Source organism: Notechis scutatus, chromosome 2, assembly GCF_049901735.1.
Source record: "Notechis scutatus isolate UNSWTSFEM ecotype Mainland chromosome 2, rNotScu1.2, whole genome shotgun sequence".
NCBI lineage: Eukaryota > Metazoa > Chordata > Lepidosauria > Squamata > Elapidae > Notechis > Notechis scutatus.
Window position 1 is genome coordinate 6,735,300 of NC_142010.1, and position 19,650 is coordinate 6,754,949.

General features: G+C 44.3%; 1 protein-coding gene across 4 annotated transcripts in view; it reads left to right on the top strand.

Moving 5' to 3' along the window:
- Nucleotides 1–18,967: 18,967 nt before the first annotated feature.
- Nucleotides 18,968–19,650, top strand: part of LOC113426583 (vomeronasal type-2 receptor 26-like) — a 28,948-nt gene continuing 28,265 nt past the window's right edge. For all 4 annotated transcript variants that reach the window (XM_087954303.1, XM_087954304.1, XM_087954302.1 and 1 more), the window contains exon 1: nucleotides 18,968–19,392. Coding sequence is in view for 2 of the 4 variants with exons in the window: in XM_087954302.1 (XP_087810428.1) it covers nucleotides 19,102–19,392 (291 nt within the window). In the remaining 2 variants the exon portion in view is untranslated. The remainder of the gene's footprint in view (nucleotides 19,393–19,650) is intronic.

The following is a 19,650-nucleotide window of genomic DNA, read 5'->3' on the forward strand; positions in this document are numbered from 1 at the left end:
CATCAGCCTTATGCTGAGTTCATAGAGGAACTTCAGAAAGCCATTCACAGACAAATCTCGAATGAAGAAGTCAGTAAAGAGCTTCTGTTGAAACTGGCTGTTGAAAATGCAAATGAGGATTGCAAGAGGATTCTGCAGCCTCTATCTGCCCGAGGGGGGGCTTCCCTCTCGGACTATCTAAAGGCTTGCAGAATCGTGGGAACTGTCTCCTACAATATGGAGCATCTGGCCATGGCCTTGCAACAAGCAAATTCTCAAAACAGGCCAGCCGGAAACTGCTTCAATTGTGGGAAGCCAGGCCACTTCAAAGCACAATGCAGAGCCAGGGACAATACACAAAATAACACCAAGCCTAAAACAATATGCCCAAGGTGCAAGAAAGGGTACCACTGGGCAAATCAGTGTCTCAGCAGCACTCCTCAGCCACAGGGAAACTAGAGGAGGGGCGATCAGCCAGCCCCACTCCAAAGGCTGACTCCATGTCTTTTCAACTAATTGCCTCTGAAGATATGGAAATTGACATCCCAGGCACTGTGTACTTTCTTCCCACACGCCTGAAAACAATTCCTCCTGCCATGACGCCCCTCATAATTTATCCCATCCGGGACCTCATGGCAAAGGAAATCATTGTATCTCCATTTCTGAGAGATTCCGATGACTTTTCCTCAGTGGCCATGGCGGTAATTGGAAATACTCCCACCAAATTTAGCAAGGGAGAACTAGTAGCAACCGCTGTTCCGGTACCTGTTAAAACGGCTGATGCTTGGGCATTTACTGTCCATCAAACGGTGGAACATGCCAGGCCTGTGTTACAATTCACAATCCGTGACAAAGTCTTTTCGGGTCTCTTAGATACTGGAGCTGACGTAAGTATCATCCGAACGGCTGAGTGGCCGGACGATTGGCCTTTGGAAACTGCCCCAGCTGTTCGGGGAGTGGGAGGAGTTCAGCACGCCCACCGTAGCAAACACTGGCTACCGGTGAGTTCGTCTGATATTTCTCGCACTGCCTACCTCCAACCCTTGGTTCTTCCACTACATACTAACCTGTGGGGCCGTGATCTTATGTCTCAACTTAACGCAAAACTCATTATTGATTAATGGAATCTTTTGCTAGAACTCCACTGCGGCTACAATTAAAAACCACAGAACCTGTTTGGGTAGATCAATGGCCCCTCACGATAGACAAACTAGAGGCCCTGCAATCACTTGTCCAGGACCAAATTGTCAAAGGGCACGTTGAACCATCTGTTAGCCCATATAACACCCCCATCTTTGTCATAAAGAAAAAGTCAGGAAAATGGAGGCTCTTACATGACTTAAGAGCCGTGAATGCCATAATAAAACCAATGGGGGCGTTACAATGTGGTCTTCCAAATCCCAACATCATCCCTGAAAAATTTGATCTCATGGTTATTGATTTAAAGGACTGCTTCTTTTCTATTCCCTTGCATGAACAAGATTGCACCTTATTCGCTTTCACTCTACCTCGCTTAAACAACTCCTCTCCCTCCTCCCACTTTCAGTGGAAAGTTCTACCTCAAGGTATGCTCAATAGCCCCACCATGTGTCAACACTATGTCAATAATGTCTTGCTACCCTATCATTCTGCTTTTCCACAATTTCTGGTGTATCACTACATGGACGATATCCTTGTTGCCGCTCCTGGTCCACCGGGTACGGTATTCACTTCATTTTCCTTCCTGAAAGCCGTTCTTGCAAAAGGAGGTTTGCATATAGCACCTGAAAAGGTACAAGTACTAACTCTGTATGCATATCTGGGCTACAAAATGCTTTCAACTACTGCCTATCCTTCACTCCCCTCTCTGTCTCTACCTTCTCAACCCACCCTGGTTCAACTTCAGCAATATCTGGGCACCGTAAACTGGGCTCGACCTTTCCTGTCTTTAACCACTGATATTCTTTCTCCAATGTTTGAAGCCCTTACCTGGGGAAAAAAGCCTGCTGACATAATATCCTTGCAGCAACCTCAGCTTCAAGCAATAACTCAAATAGAAGAGAATATTCGAAAAATATGGGTAGACAGAGCTGCTGCCAATACTCCTCTAGATATGGTCATTTTAGCCACCCCGAGGCTTCTGACCTCAGCAGTAACTCAAAAGGACCAAAAACTCCACATCATAGAGTGGATCCATCTTCCCATACGCCACGATGCTCCATCACTTCCAAATCAGCTCAATTGGCTCAATTGATCATAAAAGGCAGGAGCCGTGCAAAATTACTTATGGGAATAGATATCTCCACACTTTTTATCCCTTTTTCGCTACAAATATGGGAATCTCTATTCCAAAACTCCCAGGAAATTCAGTTTGCCTTAGCCGACTGGCCTGGACTAGTTTCCTGCCACCCGCCCGCTGATCCACGTTTTCAAATCATTCGGACCCATCTCTTTCTCCTCTCCCATCAGCAAAGAACCTTTGGTCAATGCTTTGACTATATTTGCTGATGGCAGTAGGGAACGAGGGGCATGCGCTTGGCAAAGGAATGGGGTGTGGCACACTAAAACCACCTCTGTGCAGACATCCCCACAAAGGGCTGAGCTTGCTGCAACTATATTAGTCCTCCAGAATTTTAACGAACCCCTCAACTTGATCTTAGATAGCCTATATGTTACCCAAATAGTCTCTACTATTCACGATTCTTACCTCTCTCCCGCTATTGATAAAAACCTTCTCTCTCTTTTTGTTACATTGCAACACCTTGTTGCACAGCGCCAGCACCACCTCTTTGTAGCACACATTCGCACCCACCAACCCTTCCCAGGAATCCTCCAGGAAGGCAATGATGTGGCTGATCAAGCGGCTACAGGTATCATGACCTCACACACATTAACTCCTTGGGAGAACCATTCATACTTCCATCAAAACACTAAAGCTCTCATGAAACATTTCAACCTTACTATGGCCGAAGCTTCAGCCATTAGACAGCAATGCCCCACCTGCAGTCAACAAGCCCATTCCATTCCCTTAGGGGTAAATCCCCGCGGGTTGAAAGCCTGTGAAATATGGCAAATGGACGTTACTCAGTTTCCTCCGTTTGCCCCCTGGAAGTATCTGCATGTCACAATTGATACTTATTCAGGGTTTATAATGGCGACCCCGCAAAGAGGAGAAGCCTCCAAACATGTCATCAACCATTGCATTCGCACCTTTGCATCGTTGGGACGCCCAAATGAAGTAAAAACAGATAATGGTCCTGCATACACTAGCACAGCCATGTCAGAATTTTGCACTAAGTGGCAAATTACCCACAAATTTGGGATTCCTTATAACAGTCAGGGACAAGCCCTGGTAGAGAGAGCCAACCTAACGCTAAAAACAGCGTTAGAACGACATTTAATCAAAGGGAAAAAACCCCTTGGCCTCCCGGCGATGCAAGACACCCTTAATCTCTGTCTTTATACACTCAACTTCCTCAATCTCTCCGGCACCCCTGCTATGACGGCAGCGGAGCGACATTTTTCCTCCCCCCCTTCCCCTGATTCTCCCAAACCACAGGTATACTACCGCCAACTGCCAGACCCTACTTGGAAGGGCCCTGCTGGTCTCATCACCTGGGGTCGCGGCTACGCAGCTGTCCAGCTTCCAGATCGTGTCCTGTGGGTTCCTGGACGACACGTCAGACCATACCACCCCAAGGTAGAAAAATCACCACCTGCAGAAAAATCACCACCTGCAGACATATCAACATGATTCGTCCCGTTGCCTTGCCGACCCTCTTCCTCCTTCTTGCCGCACATGCTTCCAAGGTCTCCATCCCGTCTCGAGTGACGTACTTCACGCCAGGCACCCCGCTCCTGCTGACCTGCACCGCGTCTGGGGACATCTTTCCCCCCTATCTCAGATGGTCGACACTCCCTCAGCCATGGCTCCATATCTCCAGCAATGCTTCTTTCCAGATCAACACCTTTGAACACCCTCCCCGGACTACACTCCTCATACTTCATCCTACTGCCACCGCCTATTATTGCTCCGGTCGACGCCTCTATGATTCCATACGTAACATCTATGACTCCTGGACAGTCCTCAGACCCCGTTCACCTCATCGTCATCACAGACAATTTGCGAATCAGCCTGACATTCATGTTCAGCCCCCCCCCTTCTACATCGGGTAAAGAGATCGCAGAATCCCACCAGCGTGTCAGATGGCTGCGCCCCCTGCCTGATCAAAACCACACAAGCAGGCCTCACTCAACTAACTCTCATCTACCATACCCTACCGGAAGAACTTGCCAAAACAATGGAACCATGTACCACCTATGTAAGATGAACTCAAAAACCATTTGCTACGATCCCAAGACGGCTGTACGTCTCAACGTTACCTTATGGGCGGGACTTCTGGCAGATCTGATCCTGAGGGGGAGGGAAAACTTTATTACCTAAACCACACCACCGTGCTCAAGGATGGTACTAACCCAATTGTTTTAACCTTTGATGTTTGTGTTGCTTGTTCCAAACCAGAGGGACATTCATGCGGGTCGGTGGACTGGAAAACAACGTACGCCCACAATCATAAATATTTGTGTCCTACGCCCATAAACTGGGCCATAGGGAACCCCAATCAATGGATCCCTTGTGGAGGTTCCATCGAGTGCTCAGGTTGGTCTTGTGTCTGTGATTATACCGGGGGAGGGTACTCAGGCTGCAATCATCATATCAGGGTCTACCACAGACAATAAGATAGAAATCACCATCTCCAGACAACACCCTGCCTTGGAAACTTATGGTATAGGGATTGATGGCACAGGGTCGGATCCAAACACTTACATTACCATAAAAACCAAAATAATATATGAAGGTAAGGAAACATCATTTGGCTGGTCAGTATATAATAATTTAAGGAAATTAGATAAAGCCCCTGATACCAGTGTTATTGCAAAAAACTTGTTCATGGATATGGCAGAAAAAATTGCAAAACAACTTGCAATAACCAATTGTTTTGTCTGTGGGGGAACTACCACAGGAGAACAATGGCTGTGGCAAGCCTTAGAAGCCTCACCATCACTGTTCAATAACATGTCTTCTATAGGAAACATAACAGCTAGAACAGTTTCTGATCCACTTATCTGGACAATTACCACCAACTTAATTGGTAGAAACTGCTTTTCCCGAAATGGGTCCACTCCAGTAGGACACCTTCTTTGCTTAGGTACATGGGATAACTCCTACCAGACTTGGACAGCACCTGACAATGCTACCACCACACCTGCCAAATTCAACACCTCCCTCCTCCCTTATCTCAATGACACAACATCTTCCCAAGACTGGACAGCCCCAAATAATATGTATTGGATTTGTGGTAACCTAGCCTATCCATCCCTTCCAGCAGATTGGCAAGGATCATGTGTATTGGGGTGGATAAGACCTTCCTTTTTCCTCCTACCGATCTCCATTAAGCAAGAACTAGGCATCCCTGTGTATGATACATTATCCCGCAAGAAAAGAGACACTGATAATGCCTTTGCAGGCTTCCCCTGTCAATCAGAATATACAGGGGACACCTGGACGTCAGAGAGAATCGTCTGCACCTATGACATGGCTACTTGGGCCCAAGATGGTTCCTATGGGTATAGAACCCCCATATATATGATTAATAGAATTATTCGCTTACAAGCTGTTTTAGATTTAGCAGGCCAACGAATAGACAAGGCTTTAAACACTCTAGCGACTGCTACAGACAAATTACGCACAGCTGTCTACCAAAATTGCTTAGCTTTAGATTACATATTAGCCAAAGAAGGAGGGGTGTATGGTAGGTTTAATCTCACGAATTGTCTTCAAATTGATAAAGTTGGCAAAGTAGTAGCACAATTAACAACTGAGATGCGACAATTAACCTATAATCCTAATCAAGTATGGCAAGGTATTGATCTTAAAAATATTTTTAGTTCCTGGTTCCCAAAACTACCAGGATTACAAGCTATAGTAGCTCTCATAGGTATGATTGCTGCAGGATGCGTTATTCTTCCGTGTGTGTTACCAATTTTTATTCGCACTATCTCCAATAGTCTCTCCTTGCTAGCTGAAAAGCGCGCTATTGCACAGGTTAATGCCCTCTGGGAAAAGGAACCTCTGTACAAAGTCATACCCTCAGAAGACCCTGATGCGTGCGCTCGCACAAGTTTTTGCATGGGCAGTGACGAAGATCCAGAAGAATTTCCTTCGTATAAAACTAAAACAGAGGAGATGCAGTAATAAATCAGATTCAACAGTTTTGGTACTTACCAGGCCTCAAGGCCTCAAGGCCTCACATAGGCTGAAAGCGTGTACCAGGAACAAAGAACATCAATCAACAACACGTCATCATGGGCTAATAACTGGACTGCAAGCGCTGATTTGCTACTTTGTACCTTTCAAACTGACCATCTAAAACTGTAATTGGATGTTACTATGTGTCCACTAATATTTCTACTCATGTAACATAATGATTGGATAGAGTTCACCGCTTATGACGTATCACTATGTGTTTTTAATAAAAGAGCTTCCCGAGCTTGTGATCGGGGCAGCTCACCCGAGTTAGAACCAGCCTGGTGTCTTTCTTGATGCATTCAACCACCCAGTGAGAAGCCTTCCTAATGCGGAGCAAAGCCGCACCTGTAGCCTACTGCCCAGCACTAATAACTGGATAGCTTCCAATCACTTCCATACCTATACATTTTTTGAGCATTCTTTAAGCGTAACTTCATACAAAGCATCCTTGTTTTATTAAAGATAGCAAATGCCATTTCAGGATACCAAACCCAATCAAGATATTTTTTTTTTTAAAAAAAAGGTATTAACAACAATGCCAGAACATCTTTATATTGTAGTCATGGATAAAAAAGCTATATAGTTGTGTAATAGAATTTGTAGGAGTCAAACATGAATACATAACAAAAACTATTAAATTAGGGCAAAATGAAAGGAAAAATGGGTTAATGAAATGCAATTGGTAGAGGCAGAAAGGTGAAATACTTAAGAAAGCCCCATACAAAATAGAATAATAAATTTTAAGATCGACTTGCCAAATTGCATGTATTGTTTTTACTCAGGTTAATAATTATTAATAATTCCATGGCCCTAAAATGAAGGCAAAGCAAGCCTGTTAGAAAGAACTATATAACTGTACAAACTTCAATAAAGTAATAATGAATCAACATCCATTAAATGCCCTCTCTCATATTGACTCAGGTTGTAGAAACTATTCCCCATAATAAACACCTCTCACCATCTGCTCAATTGCCAGCACAATTCTCCTGCATGTACTAAATATTTAGAACTTCTGAAAAGGAAAATATTCTGGACAGGTTTCCCTGTGCTTTGCCACCTTCATTCATTACTGCCCTCTGCTGGCTATCTGAAATTGGCATAGTCCTTAATCAACTTACCTGTAAAGCAGGAATGTCCAACCTTTTGACTTGCCTGAAGAGAAATTGTCTTCAGACACCAATGAAATGTGTAATATAGTAACGTATATTCATGCATAATGTTAAAAGTTTATGACAGTGGTGGCTAACCTTTTTGGGCTCCTGTGCCGATAATTGCGTGCATGCTTGTGCATGCTAGCACCCAGGAGGCAATGTGCACTGGTCCCCCTGCATGAGCCACACATCTCTGCATGCGCACGCATCTCCCACACACCCCCGCGCATGTGTGCCAGATCCCTGACAATCAGCTGTTGGGTGTGCGGCACATACGCATATGCAGTAGACCTGCTCTGGGTGAGGGCTCGCGTGCTGGCAGTAATGGCTCTTGTGCCACTTCCGACACGCGTGCCATAGGTTCGCCATCACAGGTTTATGATATTGTGGGATATCATTACTAGCTGTCCAAGGCTGCACACGGTCCATGGACCATAGATTGGATGCACCTACCCTAAAGACTTCCTTTTACCTCCCAAGTGCCTGCAGCAAATACAGTTAGTTCTCAACTTGCAACAGTTCATTTAGTGACCGAAGTTACAATAGCACTGAAAAAATGGACTTAGGTCCATTTTTCACACTGATGACCGTTGCTACACCCCCATGGTTGCTACACCCCCATTTTGCTACACCCCCATTTTCAATCGGATGCTTGACAAATTGTTCATATTTGTGACAGTTGCAGTGTTCCGGGATCATGTTTTTGTGACCTTCTGACAAAGTCAATGGGGGAAACCAGGTTCCCTTATAACAACCGTGTTACTAATTTAACAACTGCAGCAATTCACTTAAACCAGTATGGCAAGAAAAGTCATAAAACGGGGGGGAAACTCACTCCACACCTTTCTTGCTTAGCAGCATAAATGCTCGGCTCAATTGTGGTCGTAAGTCGAGGAGTACCTGTAGTATAGACAGTTCTAAGACATTCCTTTTAATGTGCATCGCTCATTGTGCGCTTGCTTACTCTCTTGTAATTTCTTCCTTTCCTGCAAGGGTAAATAACAAGCATTAATTTCCTCTTGCTACAGTAGTTAGTTCAGAACTGAGCTGGGATTCCGTTAGGTGGCAGAATAAGGAAAAAGGCTATGAGATTTATTCCCCTTTCCCAACTTCCTTTGTAAATCAAGTTCCAGAACATGAGCCTTCCTCAGCCCTAGGGCTCATCTGGCTCTTTGCGGTCTTATATTTCCGATGCTGTAAGTATGCTCAGGGTTGATTTCTTAATAAACCTTTTTCAAGATTTATTACCATCCTGCGTCTCCCTTTGTGTTCTTTGTGCTTTGGCACCTGTCCTGCAAATTCTACATTACGCCTTGATGCACAGATTGTCTGTGCACAGATATTGTCAGAAATGGTGTAGGGTCTCCCGCTTGGGCGGGGGGGGGGTTGGACTAGATGACCTACAAGGTCCCTTCCAACTCTGATTATCTGTATCTTATACAATGGAGTGGGAAATGCTCAACAGGCCCACTCTGGATGCGAGATCGGGTGGATGGCTTCAATTTTCCTGATGGGAAGCGTCAATGCCACTTTATAACGCTTTAGTAAGGCTACACTGCATCCAGTTTTGGTCGCCGGGATGTAAAAAAGATGTTGAGACTAGAAAGAGTGCAAAGAAGAACAACAAAGGTGATTAGGGAACTCTCCTAAAACATGAGGGGTTGCTGGAATTGGGTGTATCTAGTTTAATGAAAAGAAGGACTAGGGGTGACATGATAGCAACATTCCCATATCTCAGGGGCTGCCACAAAATAGAGAGAGTCCAGCTATTCTCCAAAGCACCTGAGGGCAGAACAAGAAGCAATGGGTGGAAACTGATCAAGGAGAGAAGCAACCTAGAACTAAGGAGAAATTTCCTGACAGAACAATTAATCAGTGGAACAACTTGCCTCCAGAAGTTGTGAATGTTCCAACACGGGAAGTTTTTAAGAAGAAATTGGAAAAACATTTATCTGAAATGGTACAGGGCCGTGATGACGAACCTATGGCATGTGTGCCACAGTTGGCATGCAGAGCCATTTGTGCGGGCACGCAAGCCCCAGCCAAACTTACCTGCACTGTGCATGTGCATGCCTCCCAGCTGATTTTCATTTGAGACCATTTTCGCCCTCCTGGGAACTTCGGAAGGCCAAAAAATAGACCTGTTTGCTGGGTGGGCGTGACCTACTGGAACTTCCTGTTTCCGGTGGGCCTCCAGAGCCTGAGGGAGGGCGTTTTTGCCCTCCCAAGGGTCTGGAGGCTTCCCCTGGGCCTCTGGGAGGGCGAAAATGGCCTTCCCCAGGCTCTGGAGGCCCCCTGGAAGCCAGAAACAGGCCTGTTTCCAGACTTCCGGAAGGCCCATTCCCCCCCCCTCCCAGAGCCTCTGTGTGGGGCCTGCACTTACCTGCATCGAAAATGGGTCGTGTGGAGACTCCTTGGTGGGGAGGGGAGGGGAGGGGAGCGGTGGGCGGGGCCAGCCGGTCGGTTGAAATACCGGTTTGGCGAACAGTTGTAACTTCAACATCCATTTCGCTTGAACCAGTCTGAATCAGTAGAATCCCACCCTTGCTCCTACCCATATCCCCATTCCTAGGGGTGAGATTCAAAATTTTTAACAACCAGTTCTGTGGGTGTGGCTTAGGTGGTGGGCGTGACTTGGTGGTCATGTGACTGGGTGGACATGTCTTGGTGGTCATGTTATTGGCTGGGTGTGGCCAACTCAACATCAGTCACATCAAGGCACGCATCTCCTCACATGGCCTCTCATGACTGTGGGGATGCTGCAACAGTCATAATTGAAAAATGGTCATAAGTCACTTTTTCCAGTGCCATTGTAACTTTGAATGGTCACTCCACACAAGCAAAGTACCAGCAAAGGAGGGGGAAACACCTCCAGAGAAGTTCCAAAGACAGGAAGTCTAGTCCTGCCAAGCATGTAATAAGGGTTAACGGAGAGGCAGTTTCTGTAAGCAACACCAGAATGTTTCCTTCCTGCCTTCCTTACAGGATTAGGCCAGTAATTTCTTCTAACAACCGGTTCCCCAAACTTCTTAGAATGTTAACAACCGGTTCTAGCGAATAGGTGTGAACTGGTAGAATCCCACCCCTGCCCATTCCATTCTTTTTTATTCCTGTTCCTGTTCCATTCCATTCCATTCTATTCAGATGTGATGCCTGAAACATTTTGGGTTCAGTGAAGCCTTTGATAGTGCAAGGTGAGCATCTAATTCAGTTTCTCAACTCTGGCAATTTTCAGCTGGCTGTGGAATTGTGGGACTTGAAATCCACACATGTGAAAGTTGCCAAGTTGAGGAACACTGATCTACCCACTAGCGAGTAGACACTTCATGTCCTGTGAGAATTGAAAAATGGCAAGGGCACCTGTACTTGCCCAGGACAGCCAAAGAGTAAGAGCAAGAGAAATAACTTCAGTTATTGGATACAAAGCAAAGAGGAAATTTCAATCTCTGGTTATGTCACTAGTGGTGTCATCTGAACTTCATTTTGAGACTATAGTCAGCCCCATCCAAGTAGAGTGAATGAGGGCCTCTAAGTGAAGGACTGATTTAGTGGATTTTGAAGTAAAGTACGCATAAAGTCTTTATGTCCGGGGTTTAACACGATCAAACTTTAGCGTAGTACTTAAAACTTAAGCCGAAGCCTCAACAAGCCAAGAGTAAAATGATGTTTGTTGTCTCTTCCAACCCAGTGAGGGAAATTAACCTCATGTCACCCCTGCATCAGCTGTCTACGCTGTTCTCTCAATGGTGATCTTTGGGAAAATCCCCCAGGGTTTGGCAATCAGAGAGATGAAGAGTTCTTGATGGTTTTCATAATTGTAGGTGAGAAACACGGAGAGGTGGCGAGGTGGACCACCAGGTTTAAAAGTGTAAACAAAACTTAGTGAAGCAGCTGGAGAGTTCAATCATTTAGAAATAGTCAATGAGGGAGCAATTTGGTACTGGCTAATGGAAAAAAAAAACATAGATACTGAATTAAACCCCAGAAGGAATAATAAGTAAATATCAAGCTGCGTTGGTTAGTGATTCTGCATATTGCACAGATCTGAATATTCTCAGTTGAGTCAGCCTGATGCAAGTCTAGCTATACAGGCAGTGTTAGCCCTAAAAGCCCTAAATCTTCCTCCTTTCCCCAAGTCCTCTTTTATTTCCGTGGGCACACCTGAAATTGTGAGAGTGTTAACTGCAAAATGTCCTCATATTCTCTAGTAGCACATAGCAAAACATCAGATCTATTTAATGAAAAACCCATAGTTTGTTCCAAATCAACAAACTATGACCCCTTTCCTTAAGTTTCAGATTGATCGTTGATTCTCAAATGTTTGTTATATGAGAATAATTTAATAAATATTATGGTATCCGAATAGTACTATGAATAATAAAAATAACAATAGTGCTATGAACAACAATAATGATAAGAGCAACTTGAATGTAGCATGAATTGATTACAAGAAGGCATTTGAGTCCCTGCCACATGATAGGATCAAGTGCCTAGAAATAACAGGAGGTAGTAGAAACATCAGAAGTGTTGTGCAAAGACTGATGGCACAATGGAAGACATGGTTGCTAGTCAATGATGATTGGGAGAGATTAATATCAAGAGATGAATCTTTCAAGGAGATTCAGTTTTACCACTACTGTTTTTTTATTGCACTGAATCTTTTTGTCAATAATACTGAATAACTCAGGCCATTGCTATCAAAATTTTTTAAAAAAATCTGTCAGACCATCTCACTTCCTTTATATGGATGAACTAAAGCTATATAGAAAAACAACATCTGAAATAGAATCGTTGCTCAACACTGTCCATATGTGTTTATGGAGATTCTCAGTCATCCAGGTCACAGATGTTCCAAAGGTGCTTTTCCAAGAGGCAACTGGACTTTCTGGTTTTTCCTTGAAGATGTTTTGCTTCTCATCCAAGAACTGAAGAAACTTCTTGGATGAGAAGCAAAATGTCTTCAAAGAAAAACCAGAAAGCCCAGTTGCCCCTTGAAAAAGGCCAATATGTAGCAATGGAGTTTGACATACAAACTCTTCTTTTTTTTCTTCAGCTTGTTCCAGGCCTCAGGTCCGCTAGTCCTTGAGCTTCCCGTTGCCACGATGGACTATACAAATGTGCCATGCTTACCATCGAATGGGGAAAAATAGTGAAAACTGAAGGAAACAAAATACCCCATGGCATGGATGTTGTGCTGTCCAGACAGTATATAGTTGATTGGGAATTGGGAGCTGTCCCCTTAAGGGAATGCCTCATGGTAAATGTAGTCAATGCCTCATGGGAAATGTAGTTCATGTCATGTGGTCACATCTGTAATCCTGATTGGTCACTGAATTGACCCTTGGTTGGGTTGGGGGAGTTTCCTTTATTCTTGCTTGGACCCCAGCAGCATCTGCTTTGCTCCATCGTTATGGGATGAAGATAACTGTATTTTCACACTATGAAGACAACTATGCAAAGATTGGACATTAGATGAATCTCAACATAACTGTGAGTTATACCTTGAGGATGCCTATTATGATCCAATAAAGAAAATTTTGTATGAAAGCCTTTGTAGAGTTTAACTGCTTATTTCAAGTATTTGAGAAGATAAATCTTGCTTGCCTGTTTGCTTGCTTGGGATAAGACAGATGTGAAACTCAAAGTGTCACATTGCTGTCATGTGACGTTTTCAGAGGTGGTATTCAGCAGGTTCTGACCAATTCTGAAGAACTGGTAGCAGAAGTTTTGAGTAGTTCGGAGAACCAGCAAATACCATCTCTGACTGGCCCTGCCCCCATCTATTCTCTGCCTCCCGAGTCCCAGCTGATTTGCTGGGTCTTCTTTTGTTGCCCTGCACAGGAGAACGGAGCTGGAAAGCAGGTTAGTGGGGTGGGGAGGGAATGAGGATTTTACAGTATCCTTCCTCTGCCATGCCCACCAAGCCACATGCACAGAACTGGTAGTAAAAAAATTTGAATCCCAAATTCACGTTTTGCAATGTTTCGTGGAGCTGGTGTGGGCGTGGTCTGCGCGTGACACATCTGGCCCATGGGCTGCCAGTTTGACAACCCTGCCCTATGGGAATAACATTAAGAGTCTGGATGAAAATGATCATTACAATAAACTGTTCATTGGTTTGTTAGTTGGAATGCTGACACCACAAATTAAAACTTGGGCCTTCTGTTTTAGGTCTCATTTCTTAGTGACATCAGCTCCATCTGTATCACTGAATGCTGCTTTTTAAAAATCTTCAGCCCCTGCCAAGGTCTGGGTGTATGCATAGCTGCCTGCCTGGATTTGTCAGGCTGCTGGACCCCATAAATCCAGTTTGCTGTAATAGCTCACTTGAGACTTTCAAGAAGAGATGGGACTGCCGTTTGTCAGAAATGGTGCAGGGTCTCCCACTTGGGTGGGGGGTCGGACTAGATGACCTACAACCGTGATGGCGAACCTATGGCACATGTGCCACAGGTGGCATGCAGAGCCATTTGTGCCGGCATGCAAGCCCCAGGCAAACGTACCTCACTGCGCATGTGTGTGCCTCCCAGATGATTTTCAGCCTGTTTGAGGCCTTTTTCGGCCTCTCAGAGGCTTGAGGGAAGCCTCTGCAGCCTTTGGAGGCCAAAAAACAGGCCTGTTTCATCACTTCCTGTTTTCTGGAAATACCAGAAATGATGAAATGGGCCCATTTTTCAGCCTCCAAAGGCTACAGAGGCTTCCTTCAAGTCTCTTGGCGGCCAAAAAAGGCCTCAAATGGGCTGAACAATCAGCTGGGAGGCACGTGCATGCGCAGTGCAGGTAAGGGGGCGGTGAGGGGGGAGGAATTGTGCGCGCATGCACAGGGGCCATGGGGGGGGGGGTGCTGGCACGCGAGCGTGAGCGCAATTTTTGGCACAGGAGCCCAAAAAGGTTAGCCACCACTGACCTACAAGGTCCCTTCCAACTCTGATTATCTGTTATCTGTGTTCCTTGTGCAGGAGGGACCATCTCCACCAAAGAAGCTGGGTGACTGGTAGAGTGTTAACAAACTGTTTTATATATTTTCAAAATTTGTATAAAAGCACCCAACTCCTCTCCTGCCTAAGTACCAAAACATTGAAAAACACACAATAAAAATGTAAAAGAGAAGCACATCATTATTAATAAGGAATAGGAAGGAAAAAATGAAGAAGTATAAAAATCTAGATTTATCATTACCACGTCAAGTTTTAAACAATAATTTTATTCTATTTTAAATATTCAATTAGAATAAAATATATAACATAACTGAAAAGACAAGTAAAAATTAGAAAAGAAATTAAAGGTAATGGAAAAAGGGGGGAAAGAGCAAAATTAGGGGTGCAATCAGGAAGGAAAAGGGCTACAAAAAATCTTCCAACTTTATTGCACACAGTATGGATACATAAAATACAACTGAAAAGCTGAACAACTTCCTCACACACCTCAACAGCCTACACCCCAAAATACAATTCACCATGGAAACAGAAGCTAACAATCAACTTCCCTTTCTAGATGTCTTAGTATACAAAAAATCCAATGGCTCCCTAGGACACACCATCTACCAGAAGAAAACACATACAAACTGCTATCTACACGCACTCTCACACCACCACCCAGCATAGATCAATTCCGTAGCCAAGACACTCATCTCCAGAACAAAATGCTTAGCCGACAAACAACACCTAAAAACCGAACTACACACTCTCACTAACGTACTAACAGCCAATAGATTCCAAAGAAAAAAGATTACCCACCTAATCCAAAAAAAATCCCAACCAAAATCCAAGACAGAGAACTAGAGAACGGCAAAGCCCTCCTCCCATATATAAAAGGCACTACAGACAAAATCAGCAAGATCCTCCAAAAACACAACATTAAAACAGCATTCTGCACAAACAGAAAAATATCCACCATCCTAAGAAATCCTAAAGACAAAATCGAGTTAGAAAACCAAGGAGTATACGAAATCCCTTACACCGCCTGCCCCACCACATACATCGGACAAACTAACAGAAGAATAAGTGCATGCATTGAAGAACACAAGAACTCAATCAAAAAAAGAAGAACCGACCTCTTCCCTGGTCCAACACTTCAAAGCCAGAGGACATGAGATTGACTTTAAAAATACCAGAACTATCGCCAAAACCGAACACTTCAACAACAGAATAATCAGAGAAGCCATAGAGATAGAAAAACGCCCACACAGCATGAATAAACGAGATGATACCTCCCGCCTACCAGCCATTTGGAAACCCACCCTCATGAATAAACGAGTACCTAACATGAAGAATGACACAGCACACACCCCAAAATCAAGTTCATCATGGAAACGGAAACAAACAAACAACTACCATTCCTAGATGTACTAATCCAGGGGTCCCCAACCACTGGTCCGCGGACGGTGCACGGTCCGTGGAACAAGTCCTACCGGGCTGCTGGTTTGCTGGGCGCCGCCATCTTGTTTTGATGAAAAGTGCTTCCGGTGAGCTTTTCCGGGTAGAAAGCTCACCGGAAGCACTTTTTCATCAAAACAAGATGGCGGCGCCCAGCAGATGCCAGTACCGGGCTGCGCCATAAAAAAGGTTGGGGATACCGGGCCACGGCATAAAAAAGGTTGGGGATCACTGTACTAATCTACAAAAAAACAGATGGCACACTAAGACACACTGTATACTAGAAGAAATGCTTCTATCTAGTTATGCAGGTGTCCAGAGATACCTGTGCAATAAAGTAGAATTAGCTCACCTGGTCCTGTTTCCTATTTGCGTTATCTGGGGTGACTGACAATGATGTTCTGAAAAAAGCACAACTGCCTGTGCTCAGAATATGTGATGTCATAAACCAGGGGTGTCAAACTCAAGGCCTGGAAGCCATATCCGGCCTGCGGGGTGCTTAGATCTGACCCGCAGGGTTGACCTGGAAACAGTGAAGGACTGGCCCATGGTGCCTCTGCCAGCGAAAATGCCCGTTGCCCTCCCGAGCTTCATTTTCGCTGGTGGAGGGTTGCAGGAGGCCATCACAGCTGAAAATGGAGGTGAGGAGCACTTGGGCTGCCACAGGTGCCCCCAACACGAGTGATGTCCAGCTGGCCCCCTGGCCCCTGGACCTCCTGAGGTCAAACACAACTCTGATGCGGCTCTCAATGAAATTGAGTTTGACACTCCTGTCATAAACTATGGTTACAAATAGTTGAATTCAAAGAAATGTGATCTCCCAAGAAGCAATCTATAGCCTGATTTCATATGTCCGTGATGGTGAACCTATGGCATGCGTGCCACAGGTGGCATGCAGAGCCATTTGTGCCGGCACGTGAGCCAGAGGAAAATAATACTGGAAGTGACGAAATGGGCCTATTCGGCCTGCAGAGGCTTTTTTCAAGCCTCTGGGAGGCCGAAAAAGGCCTCAAACCAACCAAAAATCAACTGTGAGGCGCAGTGCAGGTAAGGGAGGGGCGGGTGGTGGTGGCGGCGGGGATTGCACATGCATGTGCAGGGGTGGGGGGCACACATTGCCTTCTGGGTGCTGGCACGTGATGCGTGCGCATCAGTACGCACACAATTTTTGGCATAGGAGCCCAAAAAGGTTAGCCATCACTGTCATATGTCATTAGAATCCATCTATTGTATTTTGCTGTGATATCTGCATGGTGTTTGGGTTTAGCTGACAAATGATATTTATTGGTAGGCACATTTGATTTTAATGACAATCACTTAAAAGGTGACAATGTGAAATGTATACAAATACAGTAACTAAGGGAAGGATCTCACATGTCTTTAAAAGGCAAAGGATGCAATTTGCTTTGGTGTTCATGATGAACTCTATGATTGATGAGTGGGGGATGAAATCAACCATTTTTGTAGTCCTTCCTCCTGGGCTAGTCTAAGGCCTTTTACAAGCCATTGGTCACCTTATTGTTGCATAACTAAAAATATTCTCCGGATCCTGATTCTTATTAAATGGATCAATGCAAACGTTGATGTTTGTAAGAATGGCATCAGCACCTGCTATGTCTTTTCTCTGTAATCAACCAGAGTTTTTGATATTGCAGAGGTGATGTTTCTTATTATAATTAGTCACACCTTGGTTGTCTTATTCCTGATTCTCCAGACCTTTTCCCCAATGATTGCCTTCAGTATAAACAACAAATTTAGGAACAGTATAACTTGTGCCAGAAAGTCTGGGTGGTTTAATGCCTTATAAGCCATATACTGCTCAGCAGGTTGGATAAGAACAAATGACTCAAATGACTCCAACTATGGTCTTGCAAATTATTCTTCTGCTCTTGCCCTACATGATTTACGGGGCACTGAAGCTGAAATGTCTCTTGAATTTGAAACCAGATAAAATAAAGCCACCAAATTTCTACGGACCAGGAGACATTCTCATCAGCGGTGTTGCTTCTGTCTACAAAATTTATGATGGTTTCTTCCTGTTTGACTCGGCTCCCATAGCTAATCCTATTTTGTAAGTTCCTATGTCTTACCCAGAGGCACAGCCTCTCTATTTCTTGTGTGTGAGAGATTGTGCAGCAAGATTGTCATGGAAGAAAGGTCAGATACAAACAACCAAGTTGTATGAGGGGAGTCCATTGGTAACTCATCTCATAAAGGGTAACTTAGACCAGGTGGCAAGAAACCTGGGAAGAAACCACACAAAATGTTCCACGTGTCTCCATTTTAATTAATTCATGGTTAAAGAACGGTTGGAAATCCTTTTTGTACTTCCCAAAGTTCTGTATTTACCCTTCATGCAAGTATTAAAAACCTTTTACTGAATGTTTTCACAGTACAGTAATTGTGTTGCTTCCTTGATTTTGGGGAAGAATATTCCTAAGATTAAAATGCTACATGTATTCCTTAATTGGGGACTCTGTCCCCTTATCAGATTCCCTTTGATCCTCCAGAAGTCCAGGCTAGAAAAGTAGACTTCAGCTAAATGAAAGGATTACTTCCTCAGAAGAAAATGAGGCACTTTATCCTGAGTGCCTTCCACAGATTTATCATATTTCATATGTAGGTTCTGTACTGAGGGTTGGAATGCACTAAAAGATTGATTTATCATCATTTAGATAGAAGGGAGGATATATAAGTGCCTTCCATTCTTGTTGCCTCTAATGTGCTCTTCCACTAAAAGGGTTTCAGAGGTTGGGTTACTCCAAAATGAACTAGAAGCAATTTTACTGTATAATTCAACACTGAGTGTGATGCTCCTCAGTTTGGAAAGAAACACAAATACAAGTTGGGAAAGAAAGCAGTGGTAGATGTAAGCATCTATTCTGAGGGGCAAGGCTGTTTAATAGAAGCTTTCTAGGTTTTTAGCAAATGTACTACTGGGCAAGGTGGGGGATTAGATTAGCCAATTTACTGCTGGGAAAGGGTGAGGAGAAGAATGACTTTGAGTCTCCTTGTTCTTGGTTGCCAGACTCCAAAGGTCTTAGGATCAAGTTTCCTGAAACAGTGATTGCTCCTAGGTAGGTCTTCCCCTCTGGTAAAGGTATTATGTTGCCTGGAAACAATTAGATATACTTGTAGGGAGAGAAAATGACATTTGTAAAGCAATACCCTTGAAAACAAGACCCAGAAGTTTTTTTTTTTTTTTTGATAAGTATTTATTATTATCCTTACAATCAAAGGAGAATCTTTTAAATATATTTTTCTGATGGAATGCAGAATGAAACTGTGATGTAACTGTATTTTCAGAATGGACAACTCAGAACATTGGAAAGTCTTGTCCTTCCTTTTTGCCCTTAAGGAGATTAACCATAATCCCCAAATCTTACCCAACGTCACTCTGGGTTACGCTATCCACGAAAGCGGTTCCAGCAGAAAAGGGACTGCAAAGGCTTTGCTGGACCTGCTTTCAAAGGGAGAGGCAGATGTTCCAAATTATAGCTGTGGAAAGAGGAAAAACACACTGGTGGTCCTTGAAGGAGCTGATGCAGACATGTCCATCGATATCTCAAATTTGTTGAATCCCTACAAGATCCCACAGGTAGATCACAGGTGTGACTGCATGGCCATTTGAAAGGGGAAAGGTTCCCAGTCGCCCTGATTTGCACCAAAAGTTGGGGCAGAAGGTTAAAGATCTGTTTTTGGCTGCGATGGCTTCCTGCAGCCCTCTGCCAGCAAAAACAGAGCTCAAAAGGGCCAACATGTGGTCCTCCCAAGCTCTGTTTTCACTGGCAGAGGCACCGTGGGCCAGTCCTTTGTTGTTTCCGGTGCCAGATCTAAGCACCTCACAGGATGGACC